Source organism: Euwallacea fornicatus, chromosome 8 (assembly GCF_040115645.1).
Source record: "Euwallacea fornicatus isolate EFF26 chromosome 8, ASM4011564v1, whole genome shotgun sequence".
NCBI classification, from domain to species: domain Eukaryota; kingdom Metazoa; phylum Arthropoda; class Insecta; order Coleoptera; family Curculionidae; genus Euwallacea; species Euwallacea fornicatus.
Window position 1 is genome coordinate 371,452 of NC_089548.1, and position 21,392 is coordinate 392,843.

At 32.7% G+C, this 21,392-nt stretch overlaps 2 protein-coding genes across 3 annotated transcripts in view; one reads left to right on the plus strand and one right to left on the minus strand.

Annotated features, from left to right (window-relative positions):
- Window positions 1-21,392, plus strand: part of Rab3GAP1 (RAB3 GTPase activating protein subunit 1) — a 29,268-nt gene that overhangs the window by 2,024 nt on the left and 5,852 nt on the right. For both annotated transcript variants that reach the window (XM_066285160.1, XM_066285159.1), the window contains one exon: window positions 143-333. In XM_066285160.1, coding sequence (XP_066141257.1) covers window positions 143-333 — 191 coding nt within the window. The remainder of the gene's footprint in view (window positions 1-142; window positions 334-21,392) is intronic.
- On the minus strand, window positions 43-19,882 carry haf (leucine-rich repeat and fibronectin type-III domain-containing protein hattifattener). Its single transcript, XM_066285161.1, has 6 exons — window positions 19,670-19,882; window positions 3,267-5,006; window positions 2,684-2,867; window positions 2,290-2,462; window positions 1,809-2,028; window positions 43-1,759 (listed from the first exon to the last, which is right to left on the minus strand). The coding sequence occupies exons 2-6, from the start codon at window positions 5,001-5,003 to the stop codon at window positions 1,476-1,478; spliced, it is 2,598 nt and encodes an 865-aa protein (XP_066141258.1). The 5' UTR covers window positions 5,004-5,006; window positions 19,670-19,882; the 3' UTR covers window positions 43-1,475.

Sequence of the window (21,392 nt, forward strand, 5' to 3'; positions counted from 1 at the left end):
TCATGTTTCACTTTGATAATATGGGAAATAATTGAGTCTCTCAAGATTTTTAGACAGCTTTATTGTTTCAATATATTTATTGTACATTTTTAGTTTATCATTAGTGTTCAAGCAATTCGAATTTGAGCATAATGTTTTGTAGATTTTTCAAAACAGTGAGGAGGAATTCAAAGGATTCAAAACTGGCAATGAAGATTCTCTGATATGGCGCCTTTCCATTGTTCTTTCTAATGCCCTTCAAACTCTTGGAGGTATAAGGGCATTTTGCCACATTTGGTACGAGTTTGTTCAAGAAATGCGTTACAGATGGGAACATAGTACGCTAATACCAGGGTAAGAACACTTTCCTTCATTTTTTGTTCCTGTTGAGTACTGTTGCTTGTTTACATATTTTGTCGGTGATTGATGTAAGATTATGCTATAGGAGTAATTTAAACTAAATTTCTGATTACATACAAATACTATATTGAACTCAATACCAAAGGAGAGTTTAAACTTGCATGCATCTACGAACGCCAATATCAACTGGTCTGCCAGTCAATTAAACTCACATATGTACAAATAGAACTGGCCTGACCACTGGCGCCATTAGATTAAGGCATGTATAAACTTATCTTCAGTCTCGGAATCCTCATTTGCTTTCTTTACAACTTACAAATAGTATTATAGTACGTATGTGATCGACACCTTAAAAATAATATATACAATCGTGATAATAAATTCTATGATTACTATAAACTAATAACGCTAATAATTAATGAACGTGTTTCCGAGTTCTAAATAAACATGCACATAATAAACGTAACAACTCTATTCAAATCAGAGGTAATGACTCATTAGTGCCATGAAAGATTCATCACTGAATATTACGTTGTCTTGGAAGATATATCATATTCCAATTAAAAAAAAATCCCGTGGTAACATTTTCGATATTTTCAAAAATTTATTACTTGTACTTATTTATGTAATAAGTATGCTTGATAAGGTTTGATCAGACAAATAAGTTTGTGACCGAGATCAAAAGTTATGCAGTTTGGTTGAAATGCTACGTCACCAGGTACTGATTGAAAAGCAGTCAAGTTTCCTTTAAGGTCTCTTAATTGGGATGTTTTTTTACCTTAATTTTTTGAAATAATAATAGGCATATAAAATTTTTAATCGAATCAGAGGTGATATATTCAGGGCTAGTGTGGACATTAAAGATATTTTCAGTCCTTATTGGTGCTATAGTAAATTAAACAAAAAAATTTTAAATGGAAAAACATTGAACATTTGATTCTCATGGCACCAGGGGATTTTTTTAAATAACTAGCATGTATATATCATTTTTGTTTATTAAAGTGTAAAGGAATATTTCTGATGTGTACAAAAACGAGATGGTTAGAGAAAAAAATTAAGACCTCACAAGGTGTAGCTTCTTAAATATGAAAGTAAATGCGAAATACGTTATGTGTATTTTTTGTATCTTCTGGTATTTACAAAGGCACCAAACCGTTTCTTGTAGTTGGATTGCGTGCCATATAAATTTCCATATCATGGTCAGTCCAATTGTCCGAATTGTCGCAATAATTATTCAACGTATGTGTTGAACCTGCTGTACTGTATCTGCTGCTTGGTCGCTGGTGATCTCGAGATCTTGACCGTGGGCGAGAGCGTCTTGACGAAGACGCGATGGATTGAGCAGGGCCATGATGGGAGAGCATTCGAGTGGACATTCTTTCGGATTGCATTGCCAGAGATTGTCTCGACAGCCTTAAGTCTAGAGACATTGATTAGTCGATATTACTATATAAAAAGTTCACATTTACCTTGTCTAGACGCTAACAAATTATTCGGAAATGCATTAGACGTTAGGTATCTGCCTGAGTGATTTGAAAAACTGTTTTGTGACTGACCATCTGCAATTGATCGGGCTTTGTTCTTCGCGTTGAAATGAGATCTGAGTTCATCTAGCGAGGGTGGCTGTTCAACCGTGTACATCCTGGGTCGTTGGCTATGTGTGCTATATGCAGACACTTGGTCCCAGTCCTAGAACAAAAAAGAAATTGTTATGGATTCTTCAAGTTTCTTTGTAGTTCCAGTAATAGATACCAGAAGTTTCTCATCTCAAAAGATGTACGCAGGATATTATTCCATTTTGAGATTATGTGGCTACTCCTAAGTATTTTCTGCGAAGCAGGTATATAGCCAGATACATATATTAAATCTAAATGAAGCACCTTTTTCCTATTAATTAACACGGTAGCTAAAGCCGTTTAAAAGAATCTCATAGTGGATAGATTATTTTACCTTACTATTGTTGTAAGCACTCAGATTGGCCAATGAAGATAACTGTTCTACAGGACTTTGGGGCAGTGTGCAACAATTGACTGGCAAACCATTAATTGGCAAACCGTGTTTGATCCCATTTAATTTGTGTTGATGAAGTTCCTGTAATTTTCTCGATCTTCTTCGAGACGCAGCTGTGGACATATGAAATATTATAAATCTCTAGAAAAATAAACAAAAACCGTTGAGGCTGTTGGAACATTAAAAGCAAGTTATGAATACTTGCAAGATTAGTTGCGTTTATTTGGTATAATGCGTTTCGTTGCTTAATTGGATGATTGCTACGTCCATTGATTAAGTAAAGGTCGCAGCAGATGAAAACATTAAGTAAATAACTAAATGAAGTATCACCTACCGATAAATACTATTACCGCAACAACAATAGTTCCACATATAGCAGCGCTAGCGGCGATCGTTATTTTGTCCATATTGGATGACGCTGAAGAGACTGTCCGGACTTCTCGGCACTGTCTGTACGGTACATTCTCCGGTGTAACGTTTAATTCTTCTAAAGAGACTACGCAGACGATAATGCATTCCTAAAAAGAAATTAATTAAATCAATCAAACTCTGAATGGAAGATCTCTAGATAGCAAATAACAATTGCTTTAAGACATCGAACACACGTTTTAAATGTTTAGTATTACTGTATTTAAGTTTCACTACATATAATATCCTAGTTATTTATTTAACTGGAATACGGACGTGTTCGCGCCAGTCTCTCTTTTGCATATGTTTCGAGTTATTAAGGTTTTCAAAAATTATGTCGTTGAGTAAGTTTACTTCGTCATTAATAAACTTATTTAAATAAATAAGATTATAAAATTAAATATAAAATATGACAAAGTAATGTTTTTTTGTTTTTTATTATTGTGTATTAATGATTTGAACCTGTTAAGATGATCTCAAAAACCCTCAACATTAATTTGGAAACATACCTGGGACGGCACATTCTTAATTTTAAATTCTCGTTCACTAGCTTCCAGTGGTGGTCCTTGTTTGAATCCTTTATCGCCAAATAGCCGATACACAACTCTAAATCCCAAGATGTTAGCTGTCTCAGATCCCCATTGAATTATTACGGAATTGTCGTGACGAAAAGCGTTCTTAACTATTACCTCCTTGCTGTCATCAGATTTACTTTGTGAAGGAAATCCTGCTAAGACCAAAGGTGGTTTCGAAGTTGTTTTCCATGCCTGAGTAGATTTCGGCTTAATTTGCATTATCGTGGTCGTCATCTTTGTAGTGGTGGATGTTGAAGTTGCTTTTGCCGTCGTCGTTGAATATGTGGTAGTAGTTGACACAGTCGATTTACTTGTAATAGGTTCTTTTGTAGTCGTTGTTGATGAAGAAGGTGCCTGTTGAGGTATTACTAAATCATCCAAATTAGCCGTGACAACAGTTGCTACGCCAACGCTTTCTGGGGATTTGGGCTTTTGGTGATTCTTCTTGGGGCTGTTAGATTCCTTTGGACACGCTAACTCACTTAATTGAATACTGTAGAAATTCCTATCTCTAAATTTCGCTGGACTTCCACAAAACTGTGGATTTCGTTCCCGCGAAGTAACTTGCAGGTCGCCCTCTTTAATCCATTCTAATATCCAAGATAATCGGCAGTCACAATGAAGAAACCGTCCTCCTAGACTAAGGCCTCTTAGGCTGTTGTTTAGATGTGATAACGCGTCATAAGGTATTGTCGTAAGAGGATTACCGTCCAAAGCGAGAAGTGTGATGCTTGGATTACCTCTAAGGGCCTTGTTCGGAATTTCCGTTAACAAATTAAATCCAATATCAAGAACTCGCAATTCCTGCAGCGGACTAAGTGCTTCAGTTGGAAAATCAGGAAGTAGGTTGTTTAGTAAACTTAAAGAGCTTAATGTTTTTGTGATCCCATGAAAGGCATTGCCCTTTAGGTCTTGCAAAAGATTTCTTTCCAGATTTAAAGCTGTCAAGGCTTCCAATCCTGCAAAAGCATTGTCTCCATCAGGTCCGGGAAGCTCTCTTAAGCTATTTTGTGATAGATCTAGAAAAGCCAGAGTTTTCATTCGTTGAATTGCTCGAGGTACTTGAGTTTGACGTGTTCCTTTTAAATTCAAATTTTTTAAGCTTTTCTCTAGCCCGCGCAATGCATCACTATCTAAAGTTACATTATTATCTGACAATTTAAGAGTGGTAAGTTTGTGAAGAGTTACAAATGCGTCCTCCGGAACCCTACTAATTCTGTTATGTGACAGATCTAACAACTGCAAATTGTGCATGGATTCGAGACTATCTACAGGTACTGTAGTTAGCTCGTTATCTTGTAAATTTAAATTTTTTAAATATTGTTCCTGTCCTTTTAACGCGTCACTTTCTACCGTTTTAATTCTGCAACCAGACAATTGTATATTGTGGATTTTCAAATTTACTATTATATTGTCCTGAAGTGTTGCTACTGTAGAATTGTTCACGTAGAGTAAATCAATCGACGTTTGACTAGCATATTTATTTAAAGCCGACAGTAGTTTTGGCCAATTAACCATGTCGCACTGCACTGATAGTTCGTGTCCTAAATTGTAGGAACATATACACGACGATTGAAGGTCTGGTACTTCGCGCTGCCATGGACATTGTGCTGAAATAATTGAGACTAGGGTAGTCGATATCAGCACATTGAGGGGTGCAGAACTCTTCATTTCCTGAAATAAGAAACATATTTGTTAACATTTTTTCTATAAAAATGGCTAACGTTATGATAAATGTTCTAGATATCTGTTCTTTACAGAAATATGAAGCATTTAGAAAATTCTTTTTATTAAAAAAAACAATGACGTATCATATTTTCCTTTCAAAATGTTTGGGGTCACATTAATAGGAGAGCCACTGGTAAAATTGAAAATATCGCTTTCCCCCTTAAAAATGTGTCTCTACATTCAGTTTAAATTCCCCAATTTTCATAAAAATATTTACTGCTGAAACGGAGTTAAGAGGATATTTCTAGAAGTGCCCGACCTATCACTTAAAGAAAAAGAATTTTGAAAAATGTCACTTTATTTCTAAATATATTTTCTTTTGAAATTGACACACTTTTCCCAGCGATGTTCTATGGTTCTATACCCTGTTTATAGTAAGAAGCTTCAAATATTTCAAAATAGTCATCGACCTCGAACTCCATCTCTTCATTCTTGGTAAATCTCTTTCCACCGAGCTATATTTTTAAGTTTGGAAATAGAAAGTAATCTGAGGGGGCTAAACTTGGGGAATAGGGTAGGTGAGGAAATAGTTAGAAACCCAGTTGATTGATTTTGGTCATGGCGATGACGGAAGTGTGGTCTGGTGCGTTGCCTTGCTACTATAAGGCTTTCTTCTTCGCTAAATGCAGTCGCGTGTTCCTAATTTCATTACTCAAAAGCTACAATAAATTTGTATTATATTCTCCATTTATTGTTTTTCTTTTAGAAACATAGTCAGTAAAAATTATCGCACATGTACCCCAAAAAACTGACGCTATCACTTTTCCTGCAGATCGAATGATTTTCGTTTCTTTGCAGCCGACTTTCTACTGAGTTCATTGTTTTGATCGCTCTTTCGTCTTAGGTGTGAATAATGGACCCATATTTCATCCATAGTTATAAATAGATGCAAAAATTCGGCTTTATTGCTGCAAAACTTTGCCAAACACTCCCTTGAAACATCCTCACGGGACTGTCTTTGTTCAATTATGAAAAATCGTAGTACTCATCTTGCACATAGCTTTCTCATATCCAATTGTTCGATCAAATTGCGATGACTAGTACTTTTTGAAATTCTTATCTTCCGGTACCGTTTTGTGGATTTTTATCATGATTTTGGGATCGGTCAGATCTGGAGGGTTATTGAGCCGACCACCGCTCATATGGACCACGTTTATCCAATATTTTACAATTGTTGACGAAGGATCAGATTCCCCCAAAGTAGATTCTAAATCCGCTCTGATGTTGGATGGACTAAATGATTTGAAATAAGAGTATTGAATCACGTATCGATAAGAAATATTTCCTATACTTATAAGGTCTAAAAACTATTATTAAAATCGGTTTCAAAACAAACTCAAATCAATGTACTATCCTTAAAATTTAGACATAAAATTATTAAAGTCGAGTCTTTCTACTATACGCAAATTTTTAACAAAAATCACCATTTATACATCAGATCAGGTACTTCTAGAAGTCTTCTTGTATTTGGAATACCCCATATTTCAATCAGGAAGTGATAGCAGACCCATGTTTTTATGAACTTTTTTTTCTTACAACGACCCTTAGATTTACCTCCTGAAATTTTGCCATACTATTATAAACCACCCTGTACAAAATAATACTGTGTTTTCCTTTAATTAAGTGTTAGGCATTGATGGATCTTCTACCTTCTACCAAAAGACAAAATGTCTTATTTACTGTTTGGTTTCCTAACATTGCAAAAAATCTTTATATCTATATGTATAAGTTCCTCTCCAAGCAAGCCCAATCTTCTTTTATTATTTTATTGCATTATTTTTGTTTGAAAAGAATTGAAATGGAATTTTTATTGAAATTAATCATTTGCTTAACTCTTAATTTTATCCATTTGTTAAAGTAGGAATATTATATACGGTTCGGCTCATTGTAACGGTTGTTAAATTATTATTCTTTCTCAACTTGAAATAAAAACCGACGTATTCGTACATTATATCCTCATCCATTCATTGATATCCTTCATTCAAAGCTTCTATAAATATTTACAACCACAATATCTTCATTTAAATTCAACAGTTTAATGCGGGTAAATGTTAACTGTCTATTTGAATGACAATTTCTAACAATAGTACAGGATATACAATAACTGTATGAGATGACTCATGCCAAAAATTTATGATACACTTGCATTGAAAGTATGCTTTTAGAGGTATTGCCAGATAGCTTATGTATTTTAGTGACAAATAATGGAATATTTCAGAAATAATACAGTTTACTACAAGCATTATATTTGTTAAATATGCCTATAAAATTTCTACTCTTTTCCGGCTTATAAGGCAAACATTCTATACTATGCGACCGAACATATGGCATGGTTTGCATAATATATTTCTAATTTCCTTCTTCGCATAATGGTTTGCCAAATATTTGTTCGCTTATAATGTATGTCATTTTAACATTAGATATATTATGTACGAATGTATGAAAGAGGCTACTTAATGTCGTGAGTTATTAATGCTTTAATTTTGATAGCTTAATGCAGAAACCATTAGACAAATTCTTGCATTTTTCGATATTTCTAGAGTTTTTGAATTTGTAACACTTTGTACTGTAAGTTTTCATGAATCGATGTACATTATCAACTGAGATTTTGTGCGTTTCAAAAACTAAATTTATTCTTAGTAATAATTGTGGATTAAGACTGATGTGTTGTAAAAAAAAACATTTTTACCACATGTTTGCTTTATTTGATTTTGTGTAATACTAATATGGGATCAACACATTTTCAACCAACTCTCTAATTTTGTTCTTGCAACTAACTAAATGTTCCATGGGAATGAGGTTTTCCTCGCAATTTTTAAGTATTGTCCATCGCTTTCAGTAATGACTGCGAGAAATCTAAACAAAGAAAATTGTTTGTTTTCGTTAACGCTATTAGAGGCCTAAATGAAAGAAATAATCACTTGCATAAATTGCATCACTTCGAAATTTCGTGCGTAAACAAGGAGAACAACTATTGAGAAAATGGTGCACTAAAATGAAATATGGTGAGATCGACCTGTTACCGTGTTGAAATGATCATTTCTCATGATGTTTAACTGAATAGTAACCTGGACGTTTTGCCTCGGATTCTTGAGGTGTACGAGGCTGCATAACACCAAAAATATATTTTTATTTGAGCTAGAAGATTATCGGTATTGCTTTATTTATAACTGGAATATCAATAAAATGGACGCAAATTATGTTTGGTGGTAATAATTACGTATCTAAGATACTAGACTGTCTTTATTGTCTTATGTAAGTGTAGATTGGTCACCTCTCACTCCCCTTCAAAATCCACTTTAGAATAAATGAAAATATAGTCGGTGAAAAAAATAAATGTGGTGTTGAGCGCAAAAGTGTCTCAAGCTAAAATTCTTATTTATGGAAAAAACGGTCTTTGAAATTTTTTGTTTTAGAACCTCTTACACGACCTTGTTGTAACTTATCATTTAAACAGTATTTCCTTTTTTTTCTAATCGACATTTGCATCACAGTCAATATGACGTGCATAACACTAAATTTTGTGGGTTGACCCATCTTTGCACACAATGCCTCAATTGTCCTTTTTTTTTGCCTTACATCCAGTTGGTAGATGTTGTGTCTTTGGTCACGTTTGTCTATCACTTCTTATTTTAAATTGCCGTAAGAATTTCAGTTATGCGCGTGTATTGCGTCATTTACAGCACGCTGATTGTAGTGGTGAAAGGCAATAACGACATTACCAGCGTAGGATTCTTGCTGAATCTGACCATGGTTATGATAATTCCTTGAAATCTATTGACAATCCTCATCTTTAGTAGGCTTAAGAAAACGTTTTCTAATTCTGTCTTGATGTAGGTAAGATAAAAGGTTATTAAATTCTCATCTTACTTCGTCCTGTATAATCTCGAAGACCACTGGCAAGACCTCCCAAAAAAGATCGTCTGTTAATACTGTATTTATTTGCTTAAATACGAAATAATTGATTTGTTCGAATATCAGCTCCTGAAATAAGTAACATAATTTAATCTAACAGTTTTTTTGTTACTCTCATTAAACCGTGCTAGAGAGGCGTGAAAGTTGAAAAACGGCTTGAAAAACACGACATTTTAAAAATATGCACATAAACCGATAATAATTATTATTGCTTTTCCAAGTGATCCTAGTGAAGCATGTTTTAGAATCTTTTTTAAATTTCTTACTGGTCGCGTTCTGGACGTATCGGGTGAAACGAAAAGCTAAATTGAGTTTTTGCTTTCTTGAACTCTATGTGGCCACGACTGACGCGAATTTTTTCATGTCCCTCGTAACCCACCCCATACAGTGCAACGAGATTGAGTTTTTGAGAGAACGTTTCACTAGAAAGATGGAGTTTCTTATAAAAATTTCTATGAAAAGATAGGTATGGAATTTGGGACACATGGCATAGTTGTGAATAGAACTAGGTTACAAAGAGCGGCAGCAATGCATCTCGAATAAAAACTAGAGAATTGGTGGGCGATTTAATAAAACATTAGTATTCGATGGATTACCGTGAATACCAACATGAAATCTCACACGAGGTGCCGCATGTCAAGTTCGGCGGACTTCATTAAACCGGTAAAATGAGAATAAAAGGATTTAGCACCATCGATGGCTGTTATTGAAATGAAGAATTTACAACTGTAAAAAAATAAGAATATTTTGCTGTGCTTTGTTAAAATGCAGTTCCTGGTTATCACATCTTTATTATTATCATTATGTTCACTTAAACGTCATGCTACCAGAGTTATTAGAATCATCAACACTTTCAAGATTGAACTGCAAATAGAACATACATATCAAACCGTATATGGTGTTCTTGATTTAGCACTGCCCATTTTCACGGTTTCCGTTATGTTAAATACATATTGGTGTAAATGGGAATAACTGTTTATTATTGTACAGAAAATTTTATTATTTGCTAATAGTCTCTCTTATAATACTACGATCTCAACAAGCACATGGCAAAAATGCAACAGATTGAAAATCGAGTGATATAAATTAATAAAATGGGACAGAGTAATTTACAGAAAGTATAATTTATCATTGTTGAAATTCAATATCCGAGTCAAGATAAGTAGATACAAATATTTAAACTGTAGGATAATTACACTTGTGAAAAACTACATGCATTAATTTAAAAGTGTGCTAAAATATGCATATATGTCCTCATTGGTTAAAGAAAAACGTTTCAAATTGACCGCTATGACCTTGATATAGATATACATAGAATCGTAAACATTTGGAAAGGAGTGTAACAAGTTTAGTGGCCTGAATGCGTATTAGAAGGATTTGATTTAATAGATTCAGAAAGTTCATGCTGCTTTAATCATACTTATTGTCTTATTTCTTTTCACTTTTGAATGTGAGACAATTTTCCTATGAAATAAAATTATTAAAAAAAAGAGGGGCGGAATACGAAAAACGCATCCATACACCCTAAAATGGGGTAGCCTGCATTAGGTAACATTCAAGATAACAAAAAGCGGCATTTATTCATTGTTTGCATATGCAACCGCACTTTCATTTTTCACTGGGGAAAATGGAACGTTTATTCCAGAAAGGGTGAAAACATTTTTATCCCTATGTAAATTTATTTGTTTTTATTTCTAAATACAACACTTCTTTGTGTTTTTTTTTTTATAAAACAGAGCAGTTTTACTTATATCAAAGAACGCTAGAACATCGCAAATGTCTATTTATCCTCGATAGTTATTTTGATATTTATTCAGAGTTTTCACAAGGTGATATCCATTTAGGATTACATAATGAGATGGGTTCACTAATTAGACCAAGGGTCACTAAACTAAGGCCCGCGGACTAAAATTCGGCATTTGACAGTTGTCTATGCGGCCAAATTCATTGTGAACAGATTCACAGTTATTCGCTGTTTTACATATTAATACCATATATATATATGCGTATCGAAAATTTTCAATCAACAGGTTTTATGAGGAATAAAGCTGAATTTACTGCCCGTGAAGTTTATCGTCGTTTATTCATTACATTTTATGAGAAAATTTAGACTTAATCATAGACAGTTTTCTTGAACATATTAAGTCTGAATATGGCTATTTATTGCATCACACTGTAGTAAGATGGTTGAGCTGCGGAAAAGTGCTACAACGCGTATTTGAGTTACGAAACAAAATTAATATATTTATGGGAGAAATATTAACACCAGTTTCACAACTTTCAGATTCCGTATGGTTATGGGATCTAACATTTTCGACTGACCTCACTAAACATCTTAACTTCCTTAATATAACCTTATAAGGAAAAGGAAAACTTGCACATCAACTTTTTCTCCATATTAAATAATTGCAAAGAAAATTGCTTCTTTTCAAGCAACAATTGCAACAAAACAATTTTTCACATTTTCAATCTTGCGAAAATTTGCAGAAAGTTATGTAAAAAAAAAAATTTAATTATTAGCTCAAAGTCGAATTAAAAAAATGTATTGTGAGAAAATGAGCTATATAGCGTTTAAGGATTTTTCTAATTATGAAAAAATGTTCATATTGTTCCAAAATCCATTTGAAGTACATCCTGATGAAGATAATCTAAATATGCAAATAGAATTCATAGATTTGCAGTCTAACAATACTCTGAATTTGTGGTTTAAAAATGAAAATTTAATTGAGTTTTATTCTTTGTTGCCAAGAAATAATTATAGCAATATTGAACATTTTGCTAGAAAAATTATTTCTGTTTTAGAACTACTTACTTCTACAAACAAAATTTTTCCAAATTCAATATCCAGGGTGTTACAAATTCAATGTATTACCGTTGGCATTTCAGTATTTATTAGTGATAGAGAGTTGGTTAAATGGAGGTAAAGTTGCCCATAAAGTAAGAAGAAAATGTTACATAATTGAATGCACAATGACATGGTTTTTTAATATGTAATTAACTAACTTGTAATAAATCTGGGGCGTCCCTTTTGAAGAAAATGACTGTTGGGCAGTTTTGTATTGGCCTAGTTTAATTTATTTTGCAGACCACCCTGTAGATAATTATTAAAATTGAAATTCAAGAGAACGAAGTGTAACTTTTTGAATCTCTACCGGCAAAATTTTGTGGCTCTACTTTTTTTACTTCCACTATAACATTTTTTTTTACAGAATATTTTCGCCAATTTCGAAAGAAAACAATTTTTATTTCCGAAAGTTATACATATAGTTGACCTGAAATTAAACATGAAATCATAAAAAATAATAATAACATAGTCATTCCATTTAGAATAAAAAAAGTTGTTATCAATTTCCGGTGCTTCCAGAAATGTTAGTATTTTGAAAATGTTTTAAATCAATAGATATTGGGCTCAAATGACTGTCTACCAAATTGTAATTTTTTAGCTGTCGCGGTTCTCTAAATAGTTTCAATGGGCACTCACTTAAAGACAACCAGTATGTACATAAGTGTTTTGGTTGGATTGCTAACAAACCATAATTGTCAATTTAAATTAAATATTTTTTATTCATAAGTTCCATTTGTATATTATTTACTATATTAATCTTGTTCTACCGGAGTTAATAATTCACAACTATGCAATGGTTAAACTTTTCTGATTAAATTGTGGCGAGGTGCAAAGTAAAAGGTATCGTGCTACTATGAAAATTAGTTCTTTGCAGTAACATCTAGTTAAATATTTGAAGGTCTCTGCAGCACGTACTTGTGAGAACATGAAACAGGGACGTTAATTGCGACTTTTCCTGCTTGTAATTCGAATTACTGGGTAGGACTTAACGTAAAAGTGCATGTAACTAATAGACAGTGGGTTTATGGTTCAATTACATTGACGGAAGTACTAATCAAATAAGCCATGCTTCCCCCAAACTTCCAAAAACCTGAAATAACTTCTCTTAATAATGAAAATTACATATATACCGGGTCATTGAAAAAGGTCGTTCGTCCTTATAACTTTTTTGTTTTTAAACTTACGAAGTTTAAATTTGGAGGGAAGCTATATGAGAATAATGACGATTAATTGCTGTTAATGGTATTTATCTGGCATTTTCGGTTTAACCGGAAATGACGGCAAATTTCGATTTTTAAATGTAATGCCTTATAAATTTTTACTTTTTTGGATTCTACAGGTCATTTTTTTGCGGAAAGGTTTCCATTTAGACACTATTCAGGCTGCCACTATTTAAAAAATTAGTAAATAAGTAAAACGGGAAATTTATAAAAAAAGGAATAATAAAGACGAAAACTTTGTTATCAGTGAAGACAAAGAAATCGATGTTTTATTTATGGTAGAAGTACATCAATTCGTTATATAGCTCTAGAATGTGAGATTAGCTATTCGTGAGGGCGTCGAGTTTTAAAATAATTTCTGAGTTCGTGTAGTTATCAACAAGTAATTAATTGAGATGTTCAAAATTACCACTTTGTTGTTCTTGGTAAGCAAAGCATTTTGAACTATTTTTCTCATACCGTTGTCCAATTAATTTGGGTTAATATTATTTATCGCCCCATGAACTTTTTCTTTTAATTCTTCCCGATTATTAGGAGTGGCGTAAACTTGTACTTTTCTATAATTTAATAAAACATTTCTACAAGTAGAAATATTTTATTCTTTTTTCTGTTATTTTGAAGTATTTTTTTCTAAATTTGAATGTTTTTAATGAATAAAGGTTCATTTCTGAATGAACATACGGTGTGTTTGGTGTCAAAAAATGCAGGAAAAAATAGTCTTTTAGAAAATCGCAATGAGCCACCATGTCGCCATTTGAAAAACGGAAGATAAAGGGGAAAAACTGTTTTTCGGTATTTAAATTGCTTATAAAATGACAAATTTGTATTTTCTTCCGTTAGTCTGGCCTAAAATTATACCTAATACGTATGCGTCAATAACGTAGCTGGACATGAAAAAACCGAATTTTTTGTATTACCATATTTTTAGGATAAAAATGACCTCTAGATTTCAAAAAAGTAAAAAATATATAGAGCATTACGTTTAAAAATCGAAAGTGGAGGTCATTTCCATTTAAACCACAAGTGCTGAGTAAACGCCATTAATGTCAATCAATCGACCCTATTCTCATATAGCTTCCCTCCAAATTTCAACACTAAGTTTAAAAATAAACAAGTTATAAAGGCGATCCATCTTCTCAAATCACTCGGTATATTTTAGAAATCCCTAACTATTTTGAAGGACTCTCTAATTTGAATACATTCATAATGATCAGTACGATAGATTTCCGTTTTAATTACCACCCCAAAAATGTCACAGTGTCACTCAATTTCCTTTAGGAATTCCCCAATTTTGAGAAGTTACTGATGCAATCCAGAGCTTTCATCTCCAAATTTTATATGTCTGTGAAGTTATTATCTCTTTCGGAAGTTTTTCAAATTATTTACTTAAACAGCATCTTATGATGAATATCATGCGATCATTCACTTATAATATTTTCCATTTCGTTCTATTCGATTCGATACGAAAACGAAAATCGAGATGGGGTTCCTATTGGTCTTAGCTAGTTCATTCAAATCTATTTTTCGGTAATATTACATAATAACTTGTCATTTTATGTTTTTAATGCTTTAGGATAATCAGGTCACAACAAGTGCAGTATAAAATCTTGACTGTATTAGTGTGTCAGATGTACTGGCCGAACGGAACAGGTTTCTGTCTATCAGTAGTACCTACTGCGATTAAAAAACCGTTACTTTTACGGTATCGAAATGTCTGAGCATGCACGTAACTGGCCGTCCTTCCACTTTAGGCCTTTTATCAGAAACCACTTGAGTCTAAGAACCGATTGATTCAGGGATATTGTTAGCATCGCTCCTTAGTGACTAGTTTCCGCTGTTAATTGTCTTTAAGCACATTAAACTGTAAAAGCCCGTTGGATCTAAGCTTAGAAATATTCTTTTAATTAGTTAAGGTGCCGCCCCAGTGTTTTTTTTTGTATCTTTATTACTTATTTTAAGGCATCTTCCGAATAGGCTTTTGTTGCTGCACGTGGGTATGCTAAAGTTCTATACGTGCCATCTTCGATAATATCAAGGCTATTTGAAGATCCGCATAAAAATCGAAATACTTGTTTTAAGACAATGCCCGTTCTCACCAACCTTGGAGAAGTGGTAAAATGTTAAATTAAAGGGTATACTTTTCACTAACTGCATCTTTATTGTACGATAATATGATTATCTTGAGATACAAAAAGTCAACTGGTCCAGATTATTTTGATGGTCAATTTTACATACGTAACTAACTACCAATTATCTGGCAATTTCGCCCTATTTCGAATTCAAAAATAGTATGTTCTGCAGGATGTCTCTAAAAGGGTTCTTCAAAATTTTACCAAAAATTTCCGGGGAGAAAATATGACAATTTAATCCAATTTACCTTAGTCAAAAAGTGAACGATTTTCAAAATACAGGATATCAAAGGTCAGATTGAAAATGGGAAAAAAATTAATTACTTAGTTTGTAATGCCACTATTTGAGCAAAATGGCGCATGGGAAGGTTTTGAGGGGCGAGAAATCAAAATCCATTTACAATTTTGATGTGCTTTGTACAGGGCGCTGTCAACGCTGGATCAACTTACTTTAATAGGGTATAATTTTTTATCACCCGGGATAAAATTTATTTGTGACCAACTTTGTGTTTTCCTATATATTTAAAAAAAAAGCATTTCAGTGCAAGTCCCTACGGGCATTCCTTCTTGGGATATTTGAAGTTTAAAGTTTGCCGCGTGCGTTGACAAATAACTTTAAGGTACATATTATACGCAAAAAATTAAAATATTCAATTAATTTTTAATTTTTATAATTTTTTTTTATCTTCAAGTTTTGTATTTGACTATAAATTTTTTTATATTATTTCTGTTGTACTATACGAATAAATATGTAATTTAAAGTTATTTTTCAACACATGCAGCGAACTTTCAACTTCCAAGATTTTAAGGAGGGACTGTTGGGACTTGTATAAAGATACCTTATGTTCATAGAACATGTAGGAAAACACAAATTTAGACATAAATAACTTTTATACTAGGTTATAAGAAACATATGCCCCTTTAAAGAGAGTTCACCTAGCGCTGACAGTGCCCTCTACAATGCGCATCAACAAGGTAAATAGGTTCCGATTTCTCATGACTAAAAACTCCTCGATGAAAAATGTTCTTCCAAGCGTATCATTAGAAACAAAGTAATAATATTTTTCTTTTTCCTTTTTATTTTCACTTTAACGTCCCTGTTTTGAAAACCGTTCATTTTTGGACTAAGGTAAATTGGGTTAAATCGTCATATTTTCGCCTCGAAAATCTTTGATACAAATTTGTACAAACTTTTTAAAAACGTACTATGTAACAGGTATGGATATACTATTTCTTACGAATTTTAACCTCTTGTTAATTAATTGTGAATTGAACAAAATTGAAAATAGCACTTTATATCGCTAAAACGTAAGATGAATTTCTGCTTATGTTATTTTGTTGGCCTTTAAATTGGACAACTTTCTGGCAGACGTGGCGCGTGTAAAAATGTTGTTTTTCTGTTTTGTAGCATCCACCATTAATTGCATTTCTTTCATTATTTATTATTAGCGATATACCTAATAAAATAACGAAAACACAATGCTTTTCTAAATTCTCAAATTAAACATAAAAGTCCACAACCGGTTACGACCTACTTCTTTTTAAAATAATAGTTTGGAGCAGCTAATTAAGATGAATTTAGCTTGTCGTGCACTGCAATCAGATTTGATCTAGATATAAGGATTTCAGGTTTGTTAGTGATGAATAAAATTTAACGGATTACCTTTCTCTTATCTCATTTATGACGCATGGAAAATTAAGATTACCTGGCACGCATTAGGATCATAGCTTTGGTCATCTACGTCTATTCTTTGATTGTCAATTGATTAAATTCCGGATATATTAACATATTCCACTGTAATTTTCTGTTCAATTAATCTAAAGACCGCGATATCATTTTTCCTTCCAAATAAGAAAGTGTGACAGTGAGCTCATTGTGCACAATGTAGTTTATAGTAGCGTTTACGAGAGTGCAATTAAAAGTCATGATGCGGAAAACGATGCGGTGTTTGGTTAATTTTAATCGGAACTTGACTTTGGTTGCCTCATTGACCGTGGCGATGTAACAAGTTCCTTGATTGAAAGTGAAGAAATAGACTGAAAAGATATGTGTATGTGTCACGTGGGTTTTAGCATTTTGTAAAACATGCAAATTTGCAAGAAAAATTTGTAGCAACCGCGGGAAAAAAAACGACGAAAAGTAGCATCTGTCCTGTACCGATCGTAAAGTTAGATGTAAATAACGGATTTCTGGGTATTTGCTTAAGACTATGTCATTCGGCAAATGGTCTCCACATTGAACACTATAATGCGGTAAGCAGCCTTGACCAGGGCATTAAACTCTGGTGGCATAGTTGTTTACTTATGTCAAACTGTACACTTAGCCATTTTCAGTAAAGCCTTTGGGTGTATACATACGTACATATGTATAAAGGGTAATTATTTTTCGTCTCTCAGAACAAATTTGATATTTTTATTTTATTGAGATCTGACGATAGTATTGCGATATAACATGCTTTGATGACTATTGGTAATTTTTCCATATTAACGATAATAAACGCTTTTCGTGGACGATTCAATGTATTTCTATTTTTAGCACAAAATTTGAGAAGCGGTTGGTTCTACTGAAAATAGAAGTTTTTCTTAAGTGTTATCAAGATACGTCTCGAAGAAATAATTTCAGGTTTTCGTGATAACTTGAAAATACTTTATTTTAATAATATGGATTTATTAGGAAACCTAAAACAATGGAAATCTATGAAATTGGGGTCGATTGATATTTGTTTTAGAGAAAATTCACATTAAGTATTGATGATATGCAACTTCGGACGCCGTTTTCTTGCAAATATATTAATTACTTCGAATTTGCCGAATCTCCTATTTGAATAAGGAAATGGAGCTTACTTCAAACCCAGTTTCTGTTTTCATCTTTAATAAGTGTTTTTTCTTTAAATTAACAATGCATTAAAAAAAATTGATAATATTGGTTTCAAAAATGTTCACCTACTCTTTCAAGCTTCCTTACTCTCCTTGAAGTCCTTGAAAGGCGGCAAGTCTCCTCATATGTATTGTGTTTTTAATTCTCTCTCTCTCTCTCTCTCTCTCTCTCTCTCTCTCTCTCTCTCTATCAACTTTTTAACAACTTGTTTTGAATTTAAAAACAGCATTAAATGGCAGATATACTATCTTCTGGCGTTTGTTTATCTTTTTAAATTGAAGCACGGCTCAAGTGATACTTTAAATGAAACGTGTTTGAAAACTACATTTAATAGTGTAATGGGACTTAAAATCGATCTGTTAGTTTTTGATAACAAAAGCTATAAATAGAAGGAAAAAATGTAAAAGATACGTTACAAATTCACTTTCATAGTACTTAAACAAAAAACAAGATAATAGATAAACGAAAAATCGTAAGATAATATATATAGTTGATAATAATAACAATAGTAAAACAATAAAAGTACATTTTTTTTTATTGAACAACCTCTTGGCAATATGGTTGTTTCGACAAGCTTCAGCAAAAGTACAGCCTCGACTTTTTCTTCTAACACCTATAAAACTAACAATTATTAGCACTTTTGGGCTACTAACCCGAAATATCTTAACAATTTATAGAAATGAACAGAGACTGTTTGTTAGAAAAAAATCGAAGACAGTTTTTTTAATTATTACTAAATTTATTATAGAGCAAATTAATTATCTTGTTTCCTTATTTCCTACTAACAAACAAGTCCGTTTATTATTTACCTACTATGAAACTGAATTTGTATTTCATCTTTAATATTCATTTTTTCTATTTATTACTTCTTTTCTCAAAAATTAATCGATCGATTATGAATTACATTACACGACTAAATATAGTTTTGAAACAGGTTTCATTTGAGATTCCACTTTACCTATGTCATAGTTGAAAAATATTCGCCATTTTGCCCTACCAATGATGTAGATCACATTTAGAGAGCTAAACAAACGTTAGGACAGTATTTTTTGTCCTATTAAATGCCGTTTTTCAATTAAAAAAAGTAAAAACTTGTTAAAAAGTTAACGGGAGGTGGACAATTTAGAGCTGCATGGTATAACATTAAATGAAATGGAGATTTTTTTTTCGGAATTCGATTCTGTCAATCAAAAATGACCACATTGTACTTTTTTTCTTTTCAGTTCTTTACCTGAAAAGATGTTTATGAAGTTTCAACAATTAATTTAGCAAAACCCGAACCAAAACGTAAAAAACAAAAAATTATGAAATTATAAGTGTTAAATATTATCAAATCATGGAGGGTTTTCATCTACATATTTAAATTTTATTATGTGAAAGTTCTACACACATAATTCTGATCGGAGTTATTTTATTTTCGCATTGTTAAGTGTTAAACGTTAGTTCAAGTTAGTTTAGCATATATAGCAGAAATTTCAGTCTGGATTATTTTACCATACCAAGAAAATATTAATAGGAAACATTATATTAAGACAGCGTCTGGGTTCCCATACACGTGTACTAGTTAGTTTCCATGGTCAAGCTTGAGCCCCTAACAGTTATTTAGTCCTAATAAACCTTACCCAATTTTATATCATTCTCTAATTCACAGTGAACATAATTCCATAGGTTAAACTAATCACAATCATATCCGCGAAGGTCAGAAATGTTCCCGCTCGAGTCTCTGGCCGCAAGAAGTTCTTGTACACGACTACGTAGGACACGCCGGTATTTCTGGTTCGATGGTCGAAGCGTGGTGCACCACCTGTGTCAGTTCTTCGTCTTCTAAGGTGTGGTGAAACTGTTTAACTAGCTTTAATTTATGATGTGTGTCCTGCGGTATCTCAGGAATGAGAGAGATAATGGCACAGGCCCTAATTTTTAAATATGATTGTTTCAAAACTGTCCAAACAGAATTCTCAGTATATGTAGGATGAATTTAGTTCAGCAGGTTTCGTTTTGAGCGTAGTTGTGCGCTTTCATTTCAGAAGTAGTTAATAAGTTTTGAGACAATAAACACATTTTTTCTACAATCAAACATAAAACACTCTTTTGTATATTAAAGAAGAGCGCAAAATAATTATTTTACGAGGAAATTTACATGTTGACTTACTGCATGGACATGAATTTTACCGCTTACTTGGCGCTAGCGACGAATGCATCGGTCGGGACGTTTTTTTTGCCGTGTTAGGAATTATTTTGTTCCTTCGTTTTGATTAGTGTTTCAAGCTCCAGGTTCTTCTTCGAACCTCTCTAACCTCACCACCCGTTTATTTGGAATTTACACTTTCGTGTTAATATTATGACTCCATTAATTGGTATGCGCTGGTCGTCTTCTAACTTCTGAACGATTAATTTTAAGCTCTTATAATCATTCGGTCCCAAGTTTGCCTTTGGAAAAATATTATTTAATTTATTGTGCTCAATAGCTGTTCACCAGCGGACATTCATCACTAACAACTGATATCGCGTAGATGAAATTCACTTCATGCACAGGGTGTCTCTAAAAGGTCCATACAAAATTCTTTCATAGATTTGTGAGGAGAAAATATGGCAGTTTAACACCATTTACTTTAGTCCAAAAGTGGAGCGTTTTAAAAATATAGGACGACAGAACGAAAATAAAAAAAATAATTTATAACGGTACTATCTAAACAAAATGGCGTGTGGACGCACATTTTAAAGGACGGTCGTCCGTTCTAGGTGAACTCTGTTTAGAGGGACGTAACTTTTTTAACATCTGGTATAAAATTTACTTATGACTAAATTTGTGTTTTTCTACAGGTTTTATAAAAACAAAAGTATCTTGATACATGTCCCTATGAGCCTTTCATCTTGAGATATTTGAAGTTTAAAGTCCGTTGCATGTTATGAAAAATAACTTTAAACCACATTCATACAATACAGAAAAATAAAAAATAGAAAATTGGTACCTCCAAATAAAAACATGAAAACGAAAAAAATCATAAAAATTGAAAATTAATTGAATATTTTAATTTTTTTCTTTCCAACTGTACTAATAAGTATACTAATAAATATGCACTTTAAACTGCACTTTCAACTGTACTCACAACTGTACTAATAAACATGCATTTTAAAGTCATTTTTCAAGGCATGCAACTAACTTTAAACTTCAAATATCTCAAAAATAAATGCCTGTAGGAATCGTACCAACATATGCTTTTTTTGTAAAACATGTGAGAAAACACAAAACATATACATCGAAAATGTAAATGTGCTTTGATTTTTGATGCCTAAAAACTGCTCGATGCTATATTTTGTTCAGGTGGTAGCATTACAAGTAAT